Source organism: Vulpes lagopus, chromosome 21 (assembly GCF_018345385.1).
Source record: "Vulpes lagopus strain Blue_001 chromosome 21, ASM1834538v1, whole genome shotgun sequence".
Classification (NCBI taxonomy): Eukaryota; Metazoa; Chordata; class Mammalia; order Carnivora; family Canidae; genus Vulpes; species Vulpes lagopus.
Window position 1 is genome coordinate 44,741,050 of NC_054844.1, and position 21,768 is coordinate 44,762,817.

At 50.9% G+C, this 21,768-nt stretch overlaps 2 protein-coding genes across 9 annotated transcripts in view; one reads left to right on the forward strand and one right to left on the reverse strand.

Annotated features, from left to right (window-relative positions):
• Positions 1-4,171, reverse strand: part of NFE2 (nuclear factor, erythroid 2) — a 29,969-nt gene extending 25,798 nt beyond the window's left edge. For all 8 annotated transcript variants that reach the window (XR_005984880.1, XR_005984883.1, XR_005984884.1 and 5 more), the window contains exon 1: positions 2,474-4,171. The gene's annotated coding sequence lies outside the window, so the exon portion shown is untranslated. The remainder of the gene's footprint in view (positions 1-2,473) is intronic.
• Positions 796-20,397, forward strand: COPZ1 (COPI coat complex subunit zeta 1). Its single transcript, XM_041736316.1, has 9 exons — positions 796-886; positions 11,098-11,166; positions 12,490-12,571; positions 13,190-13,281; positions 15,310-15,365; positions 16,674-16,751; positions 16,906-16,957; positions 18,148-18,186; positions 18,997-20,397. The coding sequence occupies exons 1-9, from the start codon at positions 869-871 to the stop codon at positions 19,042-19,044; spliced, it is 534 nt and encodes a 177-aa protein (XP_041592250.1). The 5' UTR covers positions 796-868; the 3' UTR covers positions 19,045-20,397.
• The last annotated feature ends 1,371 nt before the right edge of the window (positions 20,398-21,768 follow it).

Consider the following 21,768-nt stretch of genomic DNA (forward strand, 5'->3'; position numbering starts at 1 on the left):
AGACCCTGCTCCCTGCACCCTCCTTGTCCTGGACCCTCTGCTCCTTAGTCTCCTACTCTCTCAGGCCTCCAAGCTCTAACAACATTCCTTCCGTTTCACGTCTGGTCAAAGAAAATCTGTATGTATGTATGTATGTATGTATGTATGTATGTATGTATGTATTTATTTATTTATTTATTTATTTAAAAAGATTTTATTTATTTATTCATGAGAGACACAGAGAGAGGCAGAGACACAGGCGGAGGGAGCAGCAGGCTCCCTGCAGGGACCTGATGCGGGACTCGATCTCGTGACCCGGGGTCACGCCCTGGGCCGAGGGCAGGTGCTCACCCGCTGAGCCCCCCCCCCCCCACGGGCGACCCCTGAAAATCTGCTTTTGGAAGCCCCGTGGCTTCCCGTGCTTCCCGGGCCCCCCGCGGGCTCTCGCAGCGATGCTCGGGGCCGCCGTGGGTTCGGAGCCGCGCGCGCCGAGCGCCAAGGAGACACAGCGCCCCCTAAAGGCAGCGCGATCAAAGTGGCGAAATCGGGCCGCCGACACCACGTGCTCCCCGCTCTGCCAATTGAAGATTCACAATCGCTTCCTCCGCTCCCCATGGAAACAACCCCGCCCCCTGACCCTCCCGCCCCCTCCAGCCGTGACGTTGTGGCGTTCTACTGAGTGTTTAGACTGGCAGTCAAACGCCCGCGCCTTCTGGTTGGACAGTCCGCTTCCGCTCAGCAAGCGAGCATTCTGATTGGCCAGCGGGCCGAGCGCCGGTAGGACACCATCCAATAGTCCTCGCCCTGGGCGGGGCCTAGCGGGGAAGCAGGGCCAATCAGCGGCGGCGTTGCTTTTGCGGCTCCACGTCGGCACCAGCTGCGGGGCAAGATGGAGGCGCTGATCTTGGTAGGAGCCGGAGGGGCGGCCGAGCGGCTGCGGCGTCCACGGGGGCCGGGAGCTGGGGTTCGCCCGCGGCGGGCGGGGGTCGCCAGGGCACCTCCGGGTGGCCCTCGGGGACCGACGCTTCCGCCGGCCCGCGGGCTGAGCGCGCGGCCTAGTCCAGGGGCCGTAGGCGCTGAGGCCGCGGGGGGCGGGGGGAGCCCTTCCGGGAGGGCGAGCCCGTGGGAAGTCGAGGGCCGCGGGCGCCGTCCACGCGCGGGGCCGCGGCCTCTCGGGGCGCGCCCCCTCGGCGTTCTGGGCGGCGGCCCTGCGCGCGGGCCCCGCCTCTGGGGCCCTCGGGGTCGCCACGCTCGGCCTCCGTGGGGGATTACGTCACAGCCCCGAGACGCCTCCCTCTGACGTCATCCCCCCGGCCCCGCGGTGTAGGTGTGTCGTCACGGGCGCGTCCCACCGCAGCTCTGGAACGCCTGGTGCGCCCGGCGCGGCCTGGGGACGTGACCCCGGAGCCCCCCTGCTCTTCTCCGGTTTGGGGGTGGTTTTTTTTTGTTTGTTTTGTTTTCCGCTCCCCACCAAGAGTTCAGGAGCCCCCGGTGCAGGGTGCGCGGTGCTCACGCGCCCTCCGCGTGCGGGACAGTCTCGGGGGCTAAAGGGGCGCGGGCGTTCCTCGCCCCGAGGATCCCTTCTGCTTCTTAGAACCAATAAAATACCGTTGCGTCTTCCTGAGAACTGGGCCGGAGGATTCCTGCGGGGGCTCCGCGTCACGACCCGGGACGTCATGCCCTGGCTCCTCTAGAGGCCGCGGGCGCCTTCCTTCGCCCTTAGGATCCGGGGTGAGCGCCGGGTGCCCCCGTGATGGAGCCGAATTCCAGCCGCTTCCCAGAGACGGTGTCTCCCGTGGCTGTTCCTCCAGCCCCAGCACATGCACACGTCCGGAATGACGGGCTTTAGTTCTTCTCCCCCAAAAGGGCAACGATAGGGATAGCTCCTTCAGACTGTACGGATCGGTCAAGGCTTGGAATCTGAGTCTTGCAAAATTCTTAGATTTAACTTTTTTTTTTTTTTAAGTAATCTCCACACCCAGTGTGGGGCTCAAACTTGTGACTTGCAGGTCAAGAGTCGCGGGCTCCACCAAGGAGCCCAGGCAGGCCCTGAGTAGTTTTTAATAAGATGTTTTTTTGCACCAGGCAGTTAGCCAGTATTCCCTTTTTTAAAGATTTTATCTATCTATTCATGAGAGACAGAGGCAGAGACACAGGCAGAGGGAGAAGCAGGCTCCACGCAGGAGCCTGATGGGGGACTCGATCCCGGGTCTCCAGGATCAGGCCCTGGGCCCAGGGCGGGTGCTCAACCGCTGAGCCCCCCGGGCGTCCCCGAGCCAATATTGTTTACACACAGTAGGATATACTCCAGGGAGTTGATTTCTTCGGAAATCTTTAGAAAATTTTAAAATGCGCTCGTCCATCAGTTTACAAGGGAGCCTGCTGAAAAGGTACGAGAAGTGAGGACAGGGTCCTGGGAGCCCTCTTAACGAGGGATCGGTGTGTAGTGGTGAGGGGAAGGAGGCGTGTGTGAAAGCCTCACGTTTTCCCTTACCTCGGTTTTCAGCCTCCGCTTCCTCCGTGAAGTCTGCAATCTGCTGCTTCCTTAGATCCATTTTGATCTGTACCTACGACGCCGCTTTACACATCCCTTCAAACCTCCTCAAGCATCCCAGAACTTTGGTTCTAAAACCACACTGATGCTTCGTCATGGGAAATCTACGTAATGGAGTTAGGGGAAACCGAATTACAGGGGAAAGGGATTGCTCAGGGAAGCACGTGTCAAAACTGGGATTAAATTTTGATTCGTCATCCTCCCAGACTGTCTCTCTCTCTCTCTCATGTTACTGTAGGTGTTCTCATCGTGGACTTTGTACCTCTTTAGTATGCAGAATCGTACTTTTAAACCTCAGTTACGTAAAGCTTTTGTTGGGGACAAAGTACTAATAGGTATCAACACGTGTGCTGGTCTTCAGAGGTCTTACGATAATAAGCCAGTATTTTCCCTCCTCTGGGTTAGCCTTTTTCCAAGACTTTTTTTTTTTTTTTTTGCTCTTTACAATCTCATTATAATTTTGGCCTCCAATTAATAATTTATTGATCTTTCTCACTGTTCCAGCCTTTTCTCAACCAGAGTTCTAGGAGAGAATGAAGCCCTAAGGCATTCATTAATGTAATGAATCAACTTCTCTGTATCCACAATGGTACTAGTTTGTACCATCCTTGGGAGAAGTTAGAAAAAAGTAGTCATTTAAATAGTTTTTAGGATTCGGTGCTTCGGATGAGGAACCCTAGTTGAAAATCAGGTGATACTTCCTAAATTTTTATTTCTCTTTACACTCACGAATTGGCCCAAGAAATTGAGCCCCATTGGACTCAGAATCACCCTCCTGCATTGGTCCTTTTAAACCTCACCCCCTCCGCTGTTTACCCAGCAGCATCTGATTACTTAAATTCCCATCTTCATTGTGAAAAGTATGAGGAGTCCATGGATCTTACCTTAGGTCTCTCCTGAACTAGAGTTTACCGTAACGTGATAATATTTAACAAACCACTCCTCAAACAGGGCAGACACCTTCTAAAGTTCTTGTCGGCTTCCTCCTTTCACATTTGTTTCCAGGTTTCTGGACCTCTGGGGAAATCTCATCAAAGTATATTCTTCTTTCCCCACCTCTGCGAGGCTCACAGCCATAGGATATTGAGAAGGGAAGGGAAATCTAGAGGGGGTCAAGAAGAAACATCTGCCGAAATTTGATCTGATTATGGGGATTTCTAATTACCAGTAGGTGCCCTTCATTTAGGTACTTTACAGTGGGTCACGTTTCTTTCTTGAGTTAGGTAACTTGGCCCTAGGTTTCAAGCAGATTTGTCTGATCTTTTCTCAGGTCCTCTGGTGGTCTCTAAGGAAAGAGACCCTTTCATCGCCTTCTCTTCCCAGTGCTTTATAGGGCTCCCAGCCTGCATCTTTGGACTCGGCTTCCTCTCTCCTGCTGTTTTCTGCTGGTTCTTCCTTTCTTCGCTGTGAATGGAGAGGGATCTCTGCGGGTCACCATTCTCCATTAATAACCAATGAAATCTTAAAGATAATGACTTACCCCTTCCTCCTCTACCTTTTTTTTTTCCTCCAATGAATTACTCTAGCAGTCTAGATCCTTAAATCTTTCCTCAGAGGTTTCATTTTTCCTCATCCTCTCTAGATTCACTTTGAGCGTTTTTCCAGTGTTTTTCAGACCAGACTTAGTTCTACCCTTTCTCTCCCTTTAGTAACATTTTTTTATTCTACAGTGGCCAAATCCCGAATTCTAAGCCTCATTCAAAAATCAGGGCATCCAGAGTGCACAAGAGGGTGCGTATATATGGAGGAGGAAACTATGCGGAATACATCAATGACTTAAAGGTTGATATTGCTCCGTGGCCTTCGCTTCCTGAATCATCTTAATGGGGCTTTTGTTAAATTCCTTTGGCACTAACAGTAGAGGTACTTGGCCTAAATGCCCCCTCCCCCTGCTCTGGGCAAAGGTATCAATTACATTAAGCCCCCAAAGCACTCCCATCTCGTTCCTGGCAGTCCCCTGTGCCCCTCTCCCAGCTGCGTCCTTGCCGGTGCCTGGCCCCTCCATTTCGTTAGAAGAAGCAATCTCCTCGTTCCTGCACTGTGGAGATATATTTCTCAGCGAGGGCGCAAGCAGTGCCAGCACTGCCCCCGGTGAGGTCCCTGGCAGCCATAAAAATTTTTATTGTGATTATGTTGGTGTCGGGGTGTCCATCTGGGTTATTGCACACCTAGTTTAATTGATTGAAGTTTAATTTATTGACACTTCAAATTAAATGATCAGAATAAACTGTGCTGTTACTCTGGCCGGCTTGTTTTAATGGTTGATTGCTGGAAGCAGACCTCGGCTTGAACTAAAACCCCCAAAGAGCAATTGACGCTGCTTCTAACTCTCTCCATGTCTTGCCCTCCAAGAAGACCTCGTTATAGATTTCCGACGTATTTATATATATTTTTTCCCTCTCCTTCACAGTGGTGGGAAAGAGTTGGTCCCTGGCAAGGTATAAATTATATCAGAGGTCTAGGGGAGCTGTCACACGGTCGAGAGAGGAGGAGGGGGTCTCCATGTGAAGAAAGCCAGGTCTTTGAGAAGCCAGGTCTTCCCTGTGAGGCAGAGGATGAATGCAATGATCCCGTTATTTGAGGGAGGCTAGTGGCAGGCTTAGGGTCTTTTTCATCTAGATATTTGCTACTGTTTTTTACTCCACTGACCCGACTTGGTTAGGGTTAGGATACTGACAAGACGACTAGTTACGGAAAGGGGAGGTCGAGAAGCAGATAAAGGGTCGAACAGGAATAAGGAATCTGTGCCTGCCGGTCCTCCTGTGGGGAGTGATGAGGCGGACGAGCGCAGAGGGCCCGCGGGCCGCTGACCCCGCTGGGCCGGACCTGGGGAACGTGCGCATTAGGAGGTGCCAGGCCTGGCAAAGGCCTTCTCACGTCTGTCTTGCCTGATTCCCCACAGAAGAGGCTCGCTCTCAGGTCACATTATTAGAGGAGTTCTCTTCTCCTTACATTTCCTAGCTTTCGGGGGTTTTCTGGCGTTAGACCACGCCCATCGTTTCAGAAGTCTTTTCTGCCCTGTGACCTAAATCACAGGCTGCAGGTGAAGCGCACGTCTCTCCGGCTGTTTCGTTTTCACACGGGCAAGGCAGATAGTCCCCACCTAGAGCCACAGCTTTGGGTCGCTCTGCCGACTTCCTTCAACTCCGTTTGTTATTTGTGGACGTCTCAGAGGGTGACAGACCGGGGCAGAGGGTAGCAGTGACCCTCCGAGTGTGACTTGGAATTCTGGGTTGGTAGACGGTAAGGTGAGCACAGAGGCTGTCAGCTCGTTCTCAGACCAGCAGACGGGGCGGGGGCACGGATAGCCTTAGACATGATCGTAACCAGGACTCGGCAGAAGTACATCTAGTTCCACTTGATTTTTCCCTTTACCGAATGGTATTTAAATGAGGGCGCTTGGGTTACAGACCTGGGAAGGCAGGAGGTTCCAATGTTGCTGTCAGGCCCCGGGTGCGGGTACTTTGATTTCTGCTTGTTCACCTCCTCTTGCCAGTGCTGCGTTTCTGTAATTCTTTCACCTTCATAGTAGTTGGAGATTTTACTGTGTGGCCCCCGGGGAAAAATCCCGCAGATCGACTTTCTAAAAAAAATTTTTTTAAATCAGTTCTCGGCCTAATGTGGGGCTCAGACTCACAACCCTGACACTAAGAGTTGCCTGCTCAACCAGCTGAGCCAGCCAGGCTCCCGGCTTTTTGAATTTTAAGAGAGGACTTGAGATTTAGCATTCCTGGGCAGCCCGGGTGGCCCAGCGGTTTAGCACCGCTGCAGTCCAGGGCGAGATCCTGGAGACCCGGGATCGAGTCCCACGTCGGGCTCCTGGTGCATGGAGCCTGCTTCTCCCTCTGCCTGTGTCTCTGCCTCTCTCTCTCTCTCTCTCTCTCCCCCTCTGTCATGAATAAATAAATAAAATATTAAAAAAATTTTGCATTCCTGAAGAGCTTGGGCTTGGTTATCTTTGTCCTTCCTGTCTCATAGCCGCCAAATTTAGTCATTGAAAGGTGCTGACCTTTGCTCCCCCTGCTGGCTGCGTTGGTTTTCTCAGTCATATTCATTAATTTATGAAGGCCACACACATATTTGTTGAAATCATGATTTGGTGCCAGGCAGAGGAAAGGGGGGTGATTTACAAAAGTATCACTCATTTCCCCTTATTTTCCCCTCCCCTCTCCACATGATCTTATTATCCTCACCAAGTATCATATTTAATTCTAACTGAGCTCCATGAAATCATAAAAGTTTGTGAATGTATATTTTTCTGGGAACAGGGTGCATAGATTTCACCAGCTTACCCAAGAGGTCTGCTGTAACTTAAGGTATTCACTTTAATTGATCTGGGTCAGGCCTCTCGTTTCTCTGATGAAGCAGTGGAGTCCCAAGAAAGGTAGAATTTGAGTTAATGGCGGACCCAGATTATAACAAAGGATTTTAAGTGTTGAGAGACATTTTCTCCTGTAGGTCATGAGTTGTGGGCAGTCGCTGCGCTTTCACGTTTTGTATCTGTGTCAGGTAGGAAGATTCTCTAGGTGTCTCTTCCTGACGTCACTTCTTCCTTCCTAAGACTCGTGTTCGGTTTCCTCTTTATAGCCAGTACCTGGTCTCATGGCATCTGGGTTCCGTTCTCTGGTACCTGTGGCTCCTAGTCTCTCCTGAGTTATGCTTGAATCCAAGCAAACCTTTGGGTAGTGTGTAAACACTGTGCTTCCTTGTCGAAGCCTTGAGCTAATTCTTTTCGTTTGAAGTCCCTTGGGTCGTGGCTGACAAATTGAAGCCCTCAACCCCAGAGGAGCTTTTCATTTTAAAGAAGTTGGCACAGAATCAGGGAGCAATACCTGCTTAGCTCTGTGGAGCTGGGAGCGGTATCCTGTTTTGGTTTTACGTTATAAATAGGGTCGAGGGAAGAGCATCTTGTTTCTTGTTGTTTAGGACCTATTGCCAAGCCAGGGTATTACTTTTGGCATGGCCATAAAGATTTCTTTATAAGTGGAAAATGAAGAACTTTCCAGGAATCTCAGCCGGATTCTTACTTGTGTCCTTCCAGCCGCGTGGATGGCATCCTCTAACTCCACAGAGGCTTCTTGGTCGTACCCACCCCCCACCCTACCCCACCCCACCCCCGTGAATTAAATGATCAGGCTTAGCCCTCAAATATCCTGTCTGCCTGCTGCAATCCCAGGCCCTTCTGGTGGCGTTTCGTGATCTTATCCCAGGGTGCCCTCTTACTGTGTACGTTGTGAACTGACTTAATTCGGTGCTTTTTCAGAACCCATCTCTCCTAGTTTGACTTAGGAGACACACAATTAGAGAGCTTTTATGCAGAGCTGCCTTTTTAAGATTTTTGCTGTTATCCTGAGAAAGCTGCAGGTCATTCGAGGGCCCCCAGGGGGCAGCACTGGGAACGGCGGCCCCGGCTTGTCCCCTCTGCCGGGGGCGGGGGTGCTGGGAGATGGTTTTCCACCAGGCTTCAGAAAGCCTCCGGTTGAGATCAGAGAGGCCTTTGCAGCAGGCTGGTTGCTTGTTCCGTGTTGTTTCAGCTCTCCTGAGGAGCCCGGTCTAGTTCTCTTGATAATAAAAACATACAAGGAAATCTGTGTCTGAGCCGCCCAACCTCCCACAAGCCAGCCTGCCTGCCTGTCGTTCCCAGGCACAATTAGCATTTGAGGTGAAGTTCTGTTATACACTCAGGCTGTGGCTCTCTGAAAGTCAGTGCATCACAGAACTTTGTCTCGAAAGCTTTCTAGCAGCTACACATTGGGGAATGGGAGGGAAGAATAGACCTTTAAGGTCCTTTGAACATGGCCCTAAGCTTGTAGGGTCTTTTTCAGCCATCGGCATTTAATATATTACAAGGTCGGGCCTAGTCCCTTGTCCGGGAGGCCCATTTCTCAATAGCCAGGAGTTATTTATAAACTTGCCCTTTGCAAAAACTTAAGATGAAATTACATTATCAGTAATGGCTTCTGGGGCCTTTAAACTGGCTGGTTTTATGGTAGGAGAGGAACTCGTGGCCTCCCCACCCCTGAGAGGTGGCGGCCCCCCGGCGGCAGTCGGGACGTGGCAGGAGAAGGAAAGGAGAAGCTGCTGGCTCCCGCTGTGCACGGTGGAGAACTGAAGCAGCTTCTCCACTCGGGGCTGAGTTCTCGGCTGTGTTTCGTGTGCTTACTCCTTTGAAGTTTGAAATGATCAGCCTTTTCTCCAGCGCCTCTGCCCTCCTGAGAGCGCTGGTAGGCTGGGTCTGGTCTTCCCCTGCCTGCCTTTGCCCGTCTTTCATCCTTCCCACAGAGATCCAGTTCCTATTTTGGGGTTAGCCCAGGGATCTGTTTCTGCCTTTGCCAGCAGTTGTAGGCACTCGTACCCCATTGGCTAAGAGAGTCTTTCTTTTCTTTGGGATCCATCCCATTCTTTCTAGGGATGCCAGAGTCTGTGGCTGCAGGAACCAGTCACCGATGCCAGATCAGTGCCCAGCGTAAACCTTTAGGAAGCTCTCTAGTGTTCCTGTGAATGTGGAGAGAGGAACAGAGCCAAGGATTTCCAGGGAAGAGGTTGTAGGGAAAATGATCTCTTGTGAATTTCCTTCCCTGTGGGCTTCTTTTCCTCTTATTAAGGACACTCGCTCCCATTGGTGTCTCCCTTTTTGATGAATTGAGGATCCAGTTGCGATAGAATCGAGCCTGCTTTATAGGAAGAGCTTTCTGTGGGGTTCAAGAGTTAGGAAAGCTCCTCTACTTGTGACCTTTTAGATGATCCTCTGGGGGACTGCCCTCTGCCAGACGCAGAGTTCCTTAGTCAGACAGTGTATTTATTCCAGCGGGTAGTGTGTATAGGTGGGCGTCTCTGAGGAGTGTTTATCAGAGGAGAGAGAAATTGGTAGTAATGTCACCCAAGATGGCCACAGCAGAGTGTCTCCCTGTATCTGGAAGTCTACTTATAAGAGGGTCCCCTAGATGCTTACTGCTTCAGGAAGTTTTTCTTTATTCTCAAACTTCATTAATTCTCTTAATCATTCAGCAGGTACTGAGAGTTTAGTGTATGTCACACATTGTTCAGGACACTTGGAATAAATCAGTGAGCAAAACACAAAAATTGCTATTCTCAAGAATTCCAAGTGGGGAAAGCACGCATTCTTCATCACCCTGTTGTCAAAAGACTGGGTTCCCTTTACTCTCATTCTTAACTCCCCGAGGTACGGTTGATTCTTTTCGTGGAACCATAAACCTCCTGGAGCCTCATGGGACAGTTTACCTTTGTAGAGGTTGCAGTTTCAGGATCCTTGGCAATAATTCTTCCATCTTCACTCTTGGGTCTTTGTTAAACACATGCTTGGAGGTTATATTTAGCCCCTGTGAGGACTGCGGGTTTCCTAAGTAAGGCCAGGAAAGGGAGGCAGCAAAGCAACAGCCCTTTCTCATAGCACAGGGGAGGGATAGCAATGGTAAGTAATGTTGATTAGAAATTCAAGGAATGTGAGGGGCACCACCTGGCTCAGTTGGCAGAGCACGCGACTCTTGATGTTGGGGTTGTGAGTACACTGGGCGTGGAGCCTGCTTAAAAAAAATATTTAAAAAGAAAGAATGAAAGAAAGAAATTCGAGGAATGTGAGCCTGCAGACCCTTCCATACACATCACACTGCCTCCCTTTCCTTCCTCTTCCTCTTCTGTTAGCTGGTTCCCTAGAAGTTGCAGGAGTAGAGGAGCTTTTGCAAAGTGCTATGTTTTGCATTTGTTTGAGTGTAACCATTAAGGCTGAGGCTGCAGTTCCTTCATGAGAGCTATTATCCTCAAAATTTGATTTTTGGTAGTAAAAGAACACTCCCCTCTTGCTCATTATATCCAGGCTCCAGGCTTCGTAGATCCTTTTCTTACTACTTAATTCCTCCAAAATTCAGATTGGTTTTTGTCTTGGCAGGTTAAGTGGTAGTGGTTGGGGGTGTACTAGAGGAATTGGGATCATAGGGGAAGTCTTGGAAGATGGATGTCTCACTGGGCTGCATTCAGAACTGGTGTGTTTGAGTGTGTGTGCACGCATGCGTGCTCGTTTCCCTCTGCTCGGTGTGTGGGTGGTGTAGGGAAGGCTTGCTTTATGCCTCTGCATTGCTACTGCATTGGGACTGCAGAAACTTCAAGTACACTAGGGCATTCAACCCTATTTTCAGATAGCCTCGTGCGGTGCCTACTAATTAATCTGGTCGCATTCCATACCTACCTGCACATGGGAGACCAGGGAGAGAGGGTAATTTGGAAAATAACTGTAGCATAATACTTGAAAATAAGAGCATGACCTACCTTTATTAAACCCTCTGTGAGTCTGGCTCAGAGAAACTGTTTCTCTGATGCTGCTTTAGGGTCCTTTGTTGAAAGCCCCCCCCCCCCATTCAGTTCATTCATCACTTGATCGTTCTCCGTGGGGATTGTCTAATTGTAACCATTCGGGATAGGGGATAGGGGACATACTACGGAGGCACCTCTGTATCCCCTTGCAGCCCCACTGGGACTAGGGGAAGATACGTGGTTTGCCAGGGGTGGCAGGAGCCTTCAGGACTGAAGGTATGTTCATATCTCTTCAGGAACCCTCCCTGTATACTGTCAAAGCCATCCTGATTCTGGACAATGATGGAGATCGACTTTTTGCCAAGGTGAGATTCCCTTTGAAATTCATTTAGGAGCAAGACAAAGACTTATTTTGAAATTTGGATTTGGGATTGCCCCTGTTTCATAGTCCTTGATGCTATAATTCTGAGAATTCTTCTTTCTTGTGCCTACTCCAGATAAAACCGTTTCTGTGTCTTGGTTGCCCTGCTTCCATACTTGCCTCCCACAGATTCTGACCTCCTTTGTTGTACCAGAGCAGGGAAAAGCTTGGGAACCTTGGTTTCTGAACAATACAGTGTTTGGGTGTGAGAAGCAGGTTGCCCAGGCCCGTCACTCCTGTCCCCTCTCCTTCTGCTTTGTCACCCTGCCTGGGTTTTTCCAGGAATTCTCCTGGCAGTTCCAGAGTTCCAGCCCTAGGTCTGCAGTCACCACCAGGCTTGTTACCTCCTGACGTTCCCAGTGTGATGTTTCTAACTTTGGATCTATTGAAAGAGAGGAGGAAGGACACCCCTCTCCTCTCCCTCCATATTCTCCCCCTCCTTTGGAAATTTTTTCTGTCCCTGGTGTATTCACTCCGGGCGAGCACAGCATAAATCAATCAGCAGGTAGAGATTAGTTTAGAATTCACCAGCTGTTCCTCCCTGTAATTGGATGTAACTATGCAGGACACCTTTTGAAACAGTTATCCAGTTACTAAATGCCAGACCTGTCATAGGTCTTCAGCTGACTGCGACGGATTAGCCCCTAAAGAGCAGAGCGATTTAGCAGCCTGTATCTCTACCCCTTGCCAGCCAGGGAGAGCTTGGGAGTGGGCTCAACAATGTGCTCGACTGTCTCCTGCTTCTTTCAGTTTGCAGAAAAGAGAGCTGAGATCTGCGAGAGATTGAGTCGGGTTTGCCTTTCTTTAGAGGAGCTTCTTGCAGCCTTTCCCCATTCCCATTCCTCAGCTTCATAGTGTGAGTGAGGGTCTAAAAGGCGTGTTCTGTGCCCTAGTGCCTTTTGTGTTCCCTACTCCCTGCCATGGGGTAGCCCCTAGGAAGCACTGGATGAGAGTGGCCTCAGGGTTGCTCTCCCAGAATGCAGACAGGGGTAGAGCTTCATCACAGGCCTCCGTCCTTAGGGTCTTAGGGATGTGAGGTGGGCATGCTTATGGCAGGGTCTTTACGAGAGTTTTGTTTTTGTTTTTGTTTTATATTCAGTTACTCACTGACCATTCCCTACCTCCGTAGTTCTTCCTTCGTGCCAGTATTTTTCCCTCACCCCATGCCTTAAAGGCAAGAAATCCAAGATCCAGGGCAAAACACAGTCACTAATCATTCTGGGCTCCCAGCTCTAATGACCCAACCTATCTCCTTTCCCTCGACCAGTACTATGACGACACCTACCCCAGTGTCAAGGAGCAAAAGGCCTTTGAGAAGAACATTTTCAACAAGACCCATCGGACTGACAGTAGGTCATTTTCCTTTTGCTGCTCCCTGTGCTGGGGGAACCATAGTGGGCAGGGGGTGGCAGCAGGACTGCAGAGAAAGGATAAAATGACTGCCTCCTTTTTCTCTTTTTTCCTCCTCCCCTCATATAATAAACTCTTCAGAATGTAATGGGGAGGTGAGTGTACCTCACGCGGGAATACCGTGCTGGAAGGTTGGCTGTTAGCTACCTGTCTAGTCCCTGGATTTATGAGCCTCACTTGACAAATTTAACTGCAGCTCTGCTTATTGTACCGCATCCATTAGGGCAGGTAAATGGAAGTCTGTAAAGGTGACCGCTCTGCATTTTCACCTCCGAAGGATCGACTAGTATCCTGTCTCCTATACAAGGAGGGAAATAAGGGTAGTTGTTGGGGAGGTGGTTAGGAGAAGATACATTTTGATTCCCCCAAGTTTGTACTTCCCTTCTTGTGCTACCACTCAGAAGGAAAGAGCAGGCGAACTTTGGTCTTTGGGGGCTGTTATGACTTACTTACTTAAGCCCAAAGAGCTGGGTACCAGGGGTTCGTGGCAACTCCTGTCTTACTTCCTGATCTCAGGCCACCCACTATTTCCACCTTCCCTTTCTCCCCCTCCCCAGGTGAAATCGCCCTCTTGGAAGGCCTGACGGTGGTATACAAGAGCAGTATCGATCTCTATTTCTATGTGATTGGCAGCTCCTACGAAAATGAGGTGAGAATCCCACTCCTCTTCGCTCTCTCTGATCCCACTTCCTAAACCAAAGGCAGGACATAGTCATTGGGTCTGGACCCCAGGAGTGCCACGTCCCTCTGGGGTAAAGAAGTTGTGAGAGATCACTGTTGACCTCACAGATGTGGCCTAGCAAATCAGCCTAGAGTGGACGTTTTCCCCAATTGCTTGCTCTTTTCTTTTCTTTTCTTTTCTTTTCTTTTCTTTTCTTTTCTTTTCTTTTCTTTTCTTTTCTTTTCTTTTCTTTTCTTTTCTTTTCTTCTTTTCTTTTCTTTTCTTTTCTTTTCTTTTCTTTTCTTTTCTTTTCTTTCTTTTCTTTCCCTTCCCTTCCCTTCCCTTCCCTTCCTTTCCTTTCTTTTTCTTTCTTTCTTTCTTTCTTTCTTTCTTTCTTTCTTTCTTTCTTTCTTTCCTTTCTTTCTTTCTTTCTTTCAGTTTTGTTATTTAAGTAATGTCTACACCCAGTGGGGGGCTAATATGAGGTTTTTAAAAAGATTTTATTTATTGAGAGAGAGAGAAAGCGAGCGCAAGTGGTGGGGGTGTGGGGGGCAGAGGCAGAGAGAGAGGGAGAAAGAATCTCCAGTAGACTCTGTGCTGAGCACTGAGCCTAATACCGGGCTTGATCTCATGACCCTGAGATCATGACCTGAGCCAAAATTGAGAATTGGACACTTAACTGACTGAACCACCCAGGCATCCATAAAAGATGGATTTCTGAGGTGTGGTCAAGGATGGAGGGATGCTTCCTCCTGCTACATAGGGTGCACACCTAACTGAGTTTGGATGAGTTAGACAATATTTGGGGTCATGTTGAATGAAGCCATACATCCTGAATGGATCAAATTGAGAAGACTGTGGGTACAGTCCTAACCTGCTGCCTGTGCACAGGAAAGGCTACTTACCTCAGGTGCAATGTCTGCAGGAGTAGATAAGTAGAAATAAGCCCCCACATAATTTGAAGCAAAAGTTAGTTTGAGAGAACCAACTCTTTTGAAGCTCTTACTACTTTAAGTGCTTTGTTACTTCTATCTTATGGCACTTCTGGGTTATGGGCATTTGTGCCCTTTCTTTTTTGTTTTTAAGATTTTATTTGGGACACCTGGGTGGCTCAGTGGTTGAGCACCTGCCTTCAGCTCGGGGCGTGATCCCGGGGTCCCAGGATCATCCCACATCAGGCTCCCTGCGTGGAGCCTGCTTCTCCCTCTGCCTGTGTCTCTGCCTCTCTCTCTGTCATGAATAAATAAATATTTTTTTTAAAAAAGAGTTACTAGGGTGGGTCAAATTGGGGTTAATATATTTAAAAATTTTTATTTGTTTATTCGTAAGAGATACAGAGAGAGAGAGGCAGAGACTTAGGCAGAGGGAGAAGCAGGCTCCATGCGGGGAGCCTGATGCGGGACCCGATCCCTGGATACCGGGGTCATGCCTTGAGCCAAAGGCAGACGCTCCACCGCTGAGCCACCCAGGCTGCCCTGTGCCCTTGTTTTATAGATGAGGCAACCAAGCCATGAGGAATGTAATGAAATTCCGTGCATATGGCCACTGTTGAACTACAGAAGTGGCAGTTTCATATGGTTCAACCTAATAACTTTCCCGGGGTCACACATTTAGAAATGGCTCAGCTGGGATTTAAGCCCAGGTCTATCTTACTCCAAAAGGCCATGCTCCTTCCACTGACTCTGAGCTGAGCTATTGTTTGGTCAATGACTTCTTTACCTAAGATACTGGGTGACACATATAGAGTTGGTAAAGACGTGTTGGGGACTATGATAGGAAAGTTTGAACAGTCTGGCCAAAGACAGACCTCAAATTGTGGGATCGTATAGCAGAATTTATTTCTGTGAGAACTCACAGGTCCTCTTCTGTTTTGCTCTGTCTTCACCTTATGCTTTTGGTCCTTTGTGAAAGAAAGCCTGTGTCTTTTGACGCTTAATGAACTAGTGAGTTTTGTGTTCAGGTAGCAGTTTTCAGGGCCTTGAACCTTATCCTTCTGCTTCTTCTGTCTCCCAACAGCTGATGCTCATGGCTGTTCTGAATTGCCTCTTTGACTCATTGAGCCAGATGCTGAGGTGAGCAGGCCATTCTTGACATCTGTTGGGGAGAGAAAGTCATATTCATCAGGCCCAGGGATTTGGGGGGGAATTAGCAGAGGCTCCTGGGAATTGATTTACCTTGAGAAGTGAGGCTTATTATTTCAGAGTAATTCGCACTGATGGGGAGGACTGGATGGAAAGTATGTCCCTCCTGTGGGATAATTCTCCTAAGAACGGGGACGGGGAGGAGCAATGTCTGTCTACTCTCATGTTACCCAGTGGCTCTGTCAGAGTCCTGAGCACCCTTATGGTGCTTTCCTAGACCTCATTAGAGGGTAGGGAAAGGGCAAGCATAGGGGAATGTCCCAGATGTAACATCAGTACCCTGGGAAAGGAGGCAGCGCTCCCAGTTTTTAACTTTAGCCCTTAGATTTTCCCTTCTTTAAAACAGGAAGAATATGCCATTTACCTTCCCCTCCCTTTCCACCTCCCCAGCAGCCCTGTTCCCCATGTAGACGGGCAACAGAGGAGATATAAGATACTTTTCCTGAAAACATCCAGGGCTCTGAACTTCATTCCCCCAGCAGCTCCCAAGTGAACCCAGTACAGACAGCCATCCGCCATCCGGAGCAGAACAGCAGGCGCTCTCAGCCCCACAAAATCAGCAGGGCGAATGGCTCAGATTTCCTCAGGAAGGGGATGATTTATTTCTTAGCCAGGTGAATGAATAGACTTCATTTCAGTGATCTAGTGAAAGAGTCAGACTGACGGATGTGACTGGCCACATGCACAACCACCGGATCTAAGGCTGGTGGACGAGGGCCCGACTGTTCCCAGCCCCCTAGTTGGGCTTCTTTTCAAGGCCTGAGAGGAGCTGGTGAGGGAGGAGGAGGCGGGGGGAGTGGAGCGAGGCTTAGAAGGGTTGTCAGAGCTGAAGTACAAATAGACTTTGCACTCAACTCCTCTCCACCCTCCCGCCACCTCCAGATTGAGTTTAGCTGTTTATTTCCTTTTTTCCACCCAGTGATGTCAGTGTTTACGAGCAGTGTCACTAGCAGCATCGCGGTAGGTAGGGAAGAAACTAGCTGGATAATCAACCCTTGAATAATCAGAAATTGCCTATATTCTTTGAATCTCTTTCCTGACATTCCTGATCCTTACTTATTAGCAACTAAGAGTAAGAAGAGGTTTAGAGTGGATAAGCCAAAAAGTTCTTATTTACTTTTTAGTCTGTGTGGTTGGTGGAGACATTTTATAGGTCTAGTTTTGGATCTCCAACTCAACAATGTCCTAGGGTTCCTTTTACACACAAGCTGGTTTTTCTCTCTTCTCTTGGGGACTCAGGAAAAATGTAGAAAAGCGAGCTCTGCTGGAGAACATGGAGGGGCTCTTCTTGGCCGTGGATGAAATTGTAGATGGAGGGTGAGTTTTCTGACCTGCCTTGGATCTAGGGTGAGGGGATGGAGTAATTGCCTCTGTCCTAAGGCGAGTGGCCTGAGTGACCAGAGTTTCCATACAGTGAATGAGTTTGTCTTATAGGACAGAGTGAATGATGGTCTCTTCTTTATCTTCTTAGGGTGATCCTAGAGAGTGATCCCCAGCAAGTGGTACACCGGGTGGCATTAAGGGTAAGCAGGAGTGTGCTCCCCTTCTTCCCCCATCTACTCACCCTCCAGGGCCGACCTGCTAAATGCCTACGAAGGTTAGGGCTTATAGAATCCATATGGCCTCCTCCTTCCCATTCAAATTCTCATGGTCTCAAAGAGAGGAAGCAGAAGCTGCATACTTTTGCCCCTTTACCTGATACCTAGCGTCCCTTACAGTCTTTGCACAGAGGGTCATTTAATACATCCTTAAGTGACTCAATGATGAATAAAAGAAACTTTGATATTAATGTGTCTGGAATTATAAAGGAGCTTGAGGTTGACTTCTACTCCCTTTAGGGACGGATCCCAGTCAGGTGAGGCAGAGGAGTGTCTTCCTTGTCTTAAACTCTTACGTGAGGACAGCACCTCTCTCTCAGGAAGCATTTATTTGCCAGAACCTCAGTCCTCTCCTGGTAGTAGTAATCTCCAAAAGGGGCCTCTGAGTTAACCACAGACGTCTCCAAGTCCACTGGGGAGATAATGGTGGGTATAGGGAGAGCCCACCAGTAAATTTTGGGGTGCAGAGGTGTTTGAGCAAAGCAAATCTCCCCATTCATGGAATGTCCCAGCTCTGACCTCCACAGAGTGAAGGCTGACAGTGCCGGGTAATGGGAAATCTTCTCCCTTAACTGCCGTGGGCTCCATTTGCATAGTTTAATCTTCTCCTCTAACATATGTCTCTATGTGGCAAGAGAGAGGGTCCCCCCCACTCCCGCCTTCCCCTTCTCAGGCTGCTGTTGCAGCAGTTTATTTCTTCAAATTAACATGCTGTCGTTACCCATCAGGCCTTGCGGGATCCATTAAATTACCCCTGGCTCCCCCTCATCCTTTCCCTGGTGATATTGATATTCAGGGAAGGTCTTCTCTGACTAGGGAATCAGGTCCCCCACCCCCAAGTTGAGGATCAGATAACCTGCTGATTACTTGGAATGGAATAAATCTTTTAAGAAGTCCTCCTGCCTTAGAGGATGGATGAAATGACCCTTTCCTGCTCACAGTCCCTCTGGCCAAGAAAACTGTGGCTCTCCTACCTAGAAGGGACTCAGAAGTCGGGCATCTGCCTCCTGCTACAGTTGAAAGGACCACCTTTTCCTTCTCCACTACTGACTCCGGTCAGGTCTTACTCCAGCTTTCTCCCGTGCTAAATGTTTGTTTGTCTCTCTGTGCCGTAGGGTGAAGATGTCCCCCTCACGGAGCAGACCGTGTCTCAGGTAGGACTTTCTCCTTTCTTCCTCTCCAGGATGGATGGGGCCACTAAAGAGGCTGGAGTAGCATTCCATCCCAGCCCAAGTCTGAATGAGTCTAGAGACTGAAGACCCATCTTTCTTGGCTCCCTCGTATTCCAGAGGACTGGGCCTTATCCAGCCAACACGCCCTGCCCACCAACTCCTGTCCCACTTTGCTGTGAGCAGTGGCTGTCAGCCTTGCTCTGTACCCTTCAAACCCTCCCTGCCTGATGCCTCATTCAGTGATTTATTCCCCAGCAGAGGCTTGCCTTAAACAGATGGTCTGTGTGCGTGCGCGTGCACACACACACACACACTCTCTCTCTCTCTCTCTCTCTCTTTTCTTATTATTCAAATGAGGCTAAGCTGGAAATGCATATCCTAGAATAAGCAGGTTTGCAGATCCATCCTGCTCCTTAATGGATAGATTGCCTACCTGATGCGGGAGGCAAGGGAGGGATTCTGTTTTCTATTTGGAATTCTCACCAAGAAGTCCATCTGGATGTGGTAACCCCTCCTTTCTAACATATGTCCAGTAACCCCCAGTTTTTTTCTTTCCTCCCAGGTATACCTCTTCTCTCTTCATCCCCCCAGTGGATTTGAATTTTTTTGGAATTTCCCAAACTGACAACCCTCTAGGGCCTTAGAGAGCTTCTTCCCATCCCTCTACCCTTGGGGATTTTGTATTTGCCATTCTCCTAAGGACAGGGAAGGCAAGTGAGGGGAAGGAGAGCCCCGGTCTCGGACCTTGCCCTGCCCCAGGCAAGCCCCTCACTGCCGCCCTTGTCCCTGCAGGTGCTGCAGTCAGCCAAAGAACAGATCAAGTGGTCACTCCTTCGGTGAAGACCTCACTGTTCCTGGCTCCTCACCCCCTCAAAAAATCCACATGTCTGCTGTGACTTCTCATCCAGTCCCCCAACTGATGCTCTCAGGGTCATCTCGGGGATCACAAGGGATCCTTAAATCTCCATTCTGTCTGTGATTGCTCCCCAAACCCCCACGTATACTTCCTCTTCTGTCTCACTGTTTTTGCAGTCTGGGAGTAAAGCTCCCAGCAGATTCAAGCGTAGGGTAAGGGAAGCACCCTTTTCCTTTTTACACCAGATTTTGCTCTCATGCTCTCCTACCCCCCATATTTTCTTCTCAACTCCTGTGCCCTTTGCTGCAGTTACACTTGAGATCAAAGCAGGAGAAAGAATGTGCTGAGTGTTTTCCTCCCTTTGCCTTTACTGGGCCTTTTTCCCAACAGCCCATATGTTAGCAAGGGGAGGGGGAGAGAGAATTCTTTTCTATAGGATGAGTGGGGGTGGCATATCCCGGCTCAGCCACAGCCCCACTTAGTGGCCTCAGCATTTCCTCCCATTCCTTCTTACTGCCCTGTCCTCCAGCCTTGGAAAAAAAAAAAAAAAGATTGCCGGTTTTCTCATGGGCAGGGGACAGAGTGGAAGACGCAGGGATTTACATTTTATTGGATAGGGCTTACAGAATTCTGTATTTCAGTCGCAGCTGCATTCTTTACCCTGATCCTGGCTCATAGCTTCAGAGCCACTGTGGTTTGTGAGTGTTCACTGCGGCGTCTGTCCCCTGGCCCACTCCCTCGACTCTCCAGCGTCACGACCCGTGGGATCCTGGCCTGGCTCGTCCTCGCTGTGCCCTGGAGCAAAGCCAGTCCCCCGACCTAAAACTCCATTTTAGTCTTGGGAAGGAGGGGTTTTGCTCAGAACTGGGGCGGGGGACGGATTTATGACTGGGCCTCTGGCCTCTGGGCTCTGGCCCCCGGCTTCCCCACATGCACTTCCCCTGCCTCGGGTCTTCCTCCTCTGTGCCTCAGCCGTACATCCAGGCAGTAGGTCTGGGCTCTTTCCCTCCCTAGGCCGCTGAGAGAGGTGCCTTTCTTCAGAAAACCTTTGGGATTTGGATTTCCCCAGGAAGATGGAGGCTGGAACACCCACTCTTGGGTCTAATCTTTCCCCTCGACCCAAACCTTCCCACAAAAATGTCTCAGAAAAACCCTCCTGAGACTTCAGCCTTCCGTCCCACCCTCCACCTGCCAGTTCTCCAAGACTGAAGTGGGCGAGTAACGGGGCTTATTTGAGGGGGCGTGTTTGGGTCGGAGAGGTCTGGAGTCGGCAGATAGTAGCCACCTTCACATCCTGCTGTGTGCAGAGAGGAATAAAACCGATTTCTTCTTCCAAACTGCCTTTGTGTGAGGTTTCTGGTCCTCTTCCTCTCTTTTTGGCAGCTGCTTCCAGTCCCCTGCCCCCCATCCCTCCCCGCCTTACAATATTTCTTCCCTCCTACCTCGGAGACTCCCCGGCATTCCACCCGGTCCCTAATTTACGGGGCTGTTTGCCTCCTTGGCATCTCTCCGTCCCCTCGCCTGGAAATCGGCGCCAGGGGTGGGGCGCGGGTGCGCTCGCGCGGTGGGAGTCCCGGGAACCGAGCGCCCCCCGCCGCCCCCAAAGCCAGCTGCCGGCTCCCGCCTCGGCCATTAGTAACCCGGAGACGCGCACCTGCGTGGGGCCCGCGCCGGCCCGTCCCGCGCCCCCGCGCCCCCGCGCCCCCCTGCGCCCGGCGCGGCCGTTATTTATCGGGCGGGCGGGGCGGGCGGGAAGGTCAGGCCGCGTGTAAATAAGCGCCCCCGCCGCGGCCGGCGCCCGCCCGCCTCCCCTCTGCGCGCGCAGATGAATGTGGCCGGGCTGGCGCGGAGCCTGGCCCTGCATCCTAATGGGCGGTGAGCTCACAAGATGGATTTGGGGCTCGCGGTTGCCGCGGCGACCGGAGGGCCTTGGCGTTCTCCCGCCCCGGCCCGGCCCCGTCCGTCCCCGGCAGGGGGGGAGGGGAGGGGAGGGGAGGGGGGGCGGTGCGGGGAGCCCTCCTCTGCGCCGCGGTCGGCCCCTCGCCAGCCCACGCACGGGCCGCAACCCCGGGAGAACGCAGGAGGCCCCGTGGTGGGGCCTCGGGAGAGGAGGGAAGGTGATGGAGTCGGGAAGGGCCTCTCCAGCATCACCCGAGCCCGGCCGTCGGGTCTTCCCCGCTGTAGGAGGACCGGGCAGTAGAGCTCAGCACCTGCGGGGAACCTGAGCCCCGAATGCCCCTTAGCGGGTAGAAAAAAGGACGCTTGGGTCATCACCCCTGTCGTCTGCTCTGAAAGTCGGGGTGCAGGGGTGTGGAGGAGGGCCAGGCAGCCCGGCTTTAGCCTGCGGCCCCACCACCCTAGTCTTCCTGCATCACCAGCCCTGACCCCGGCTGCGGGAGGGCTGCGGTGCGGGGACAGAAATCCTCTGAGCTTGTTTCCCGGCCTCGGCCTCGCCTGCTCTGGCCCCTCCTGCCTCTGTTTCCCGTGAGGAGGGGAGCTCTGGCCTGTCCAGCCCTCCGGCCAGCGGGTTTCTTTCAGGACTAGGAGCAAACCCTCCTCCCTCCTCCGGCACCGACTGAAGCACAGACTGGGGAGCAGGGTCTGACGATCTCCCTCCGTCCGTCTCCATCTGACTCTGGGCCTCTGGGCCTGTTTGCAAGCTCTTCCCTCTTCCCCAGGGGGCCTGGGAAGCCCCTCCTCCCGTCTCC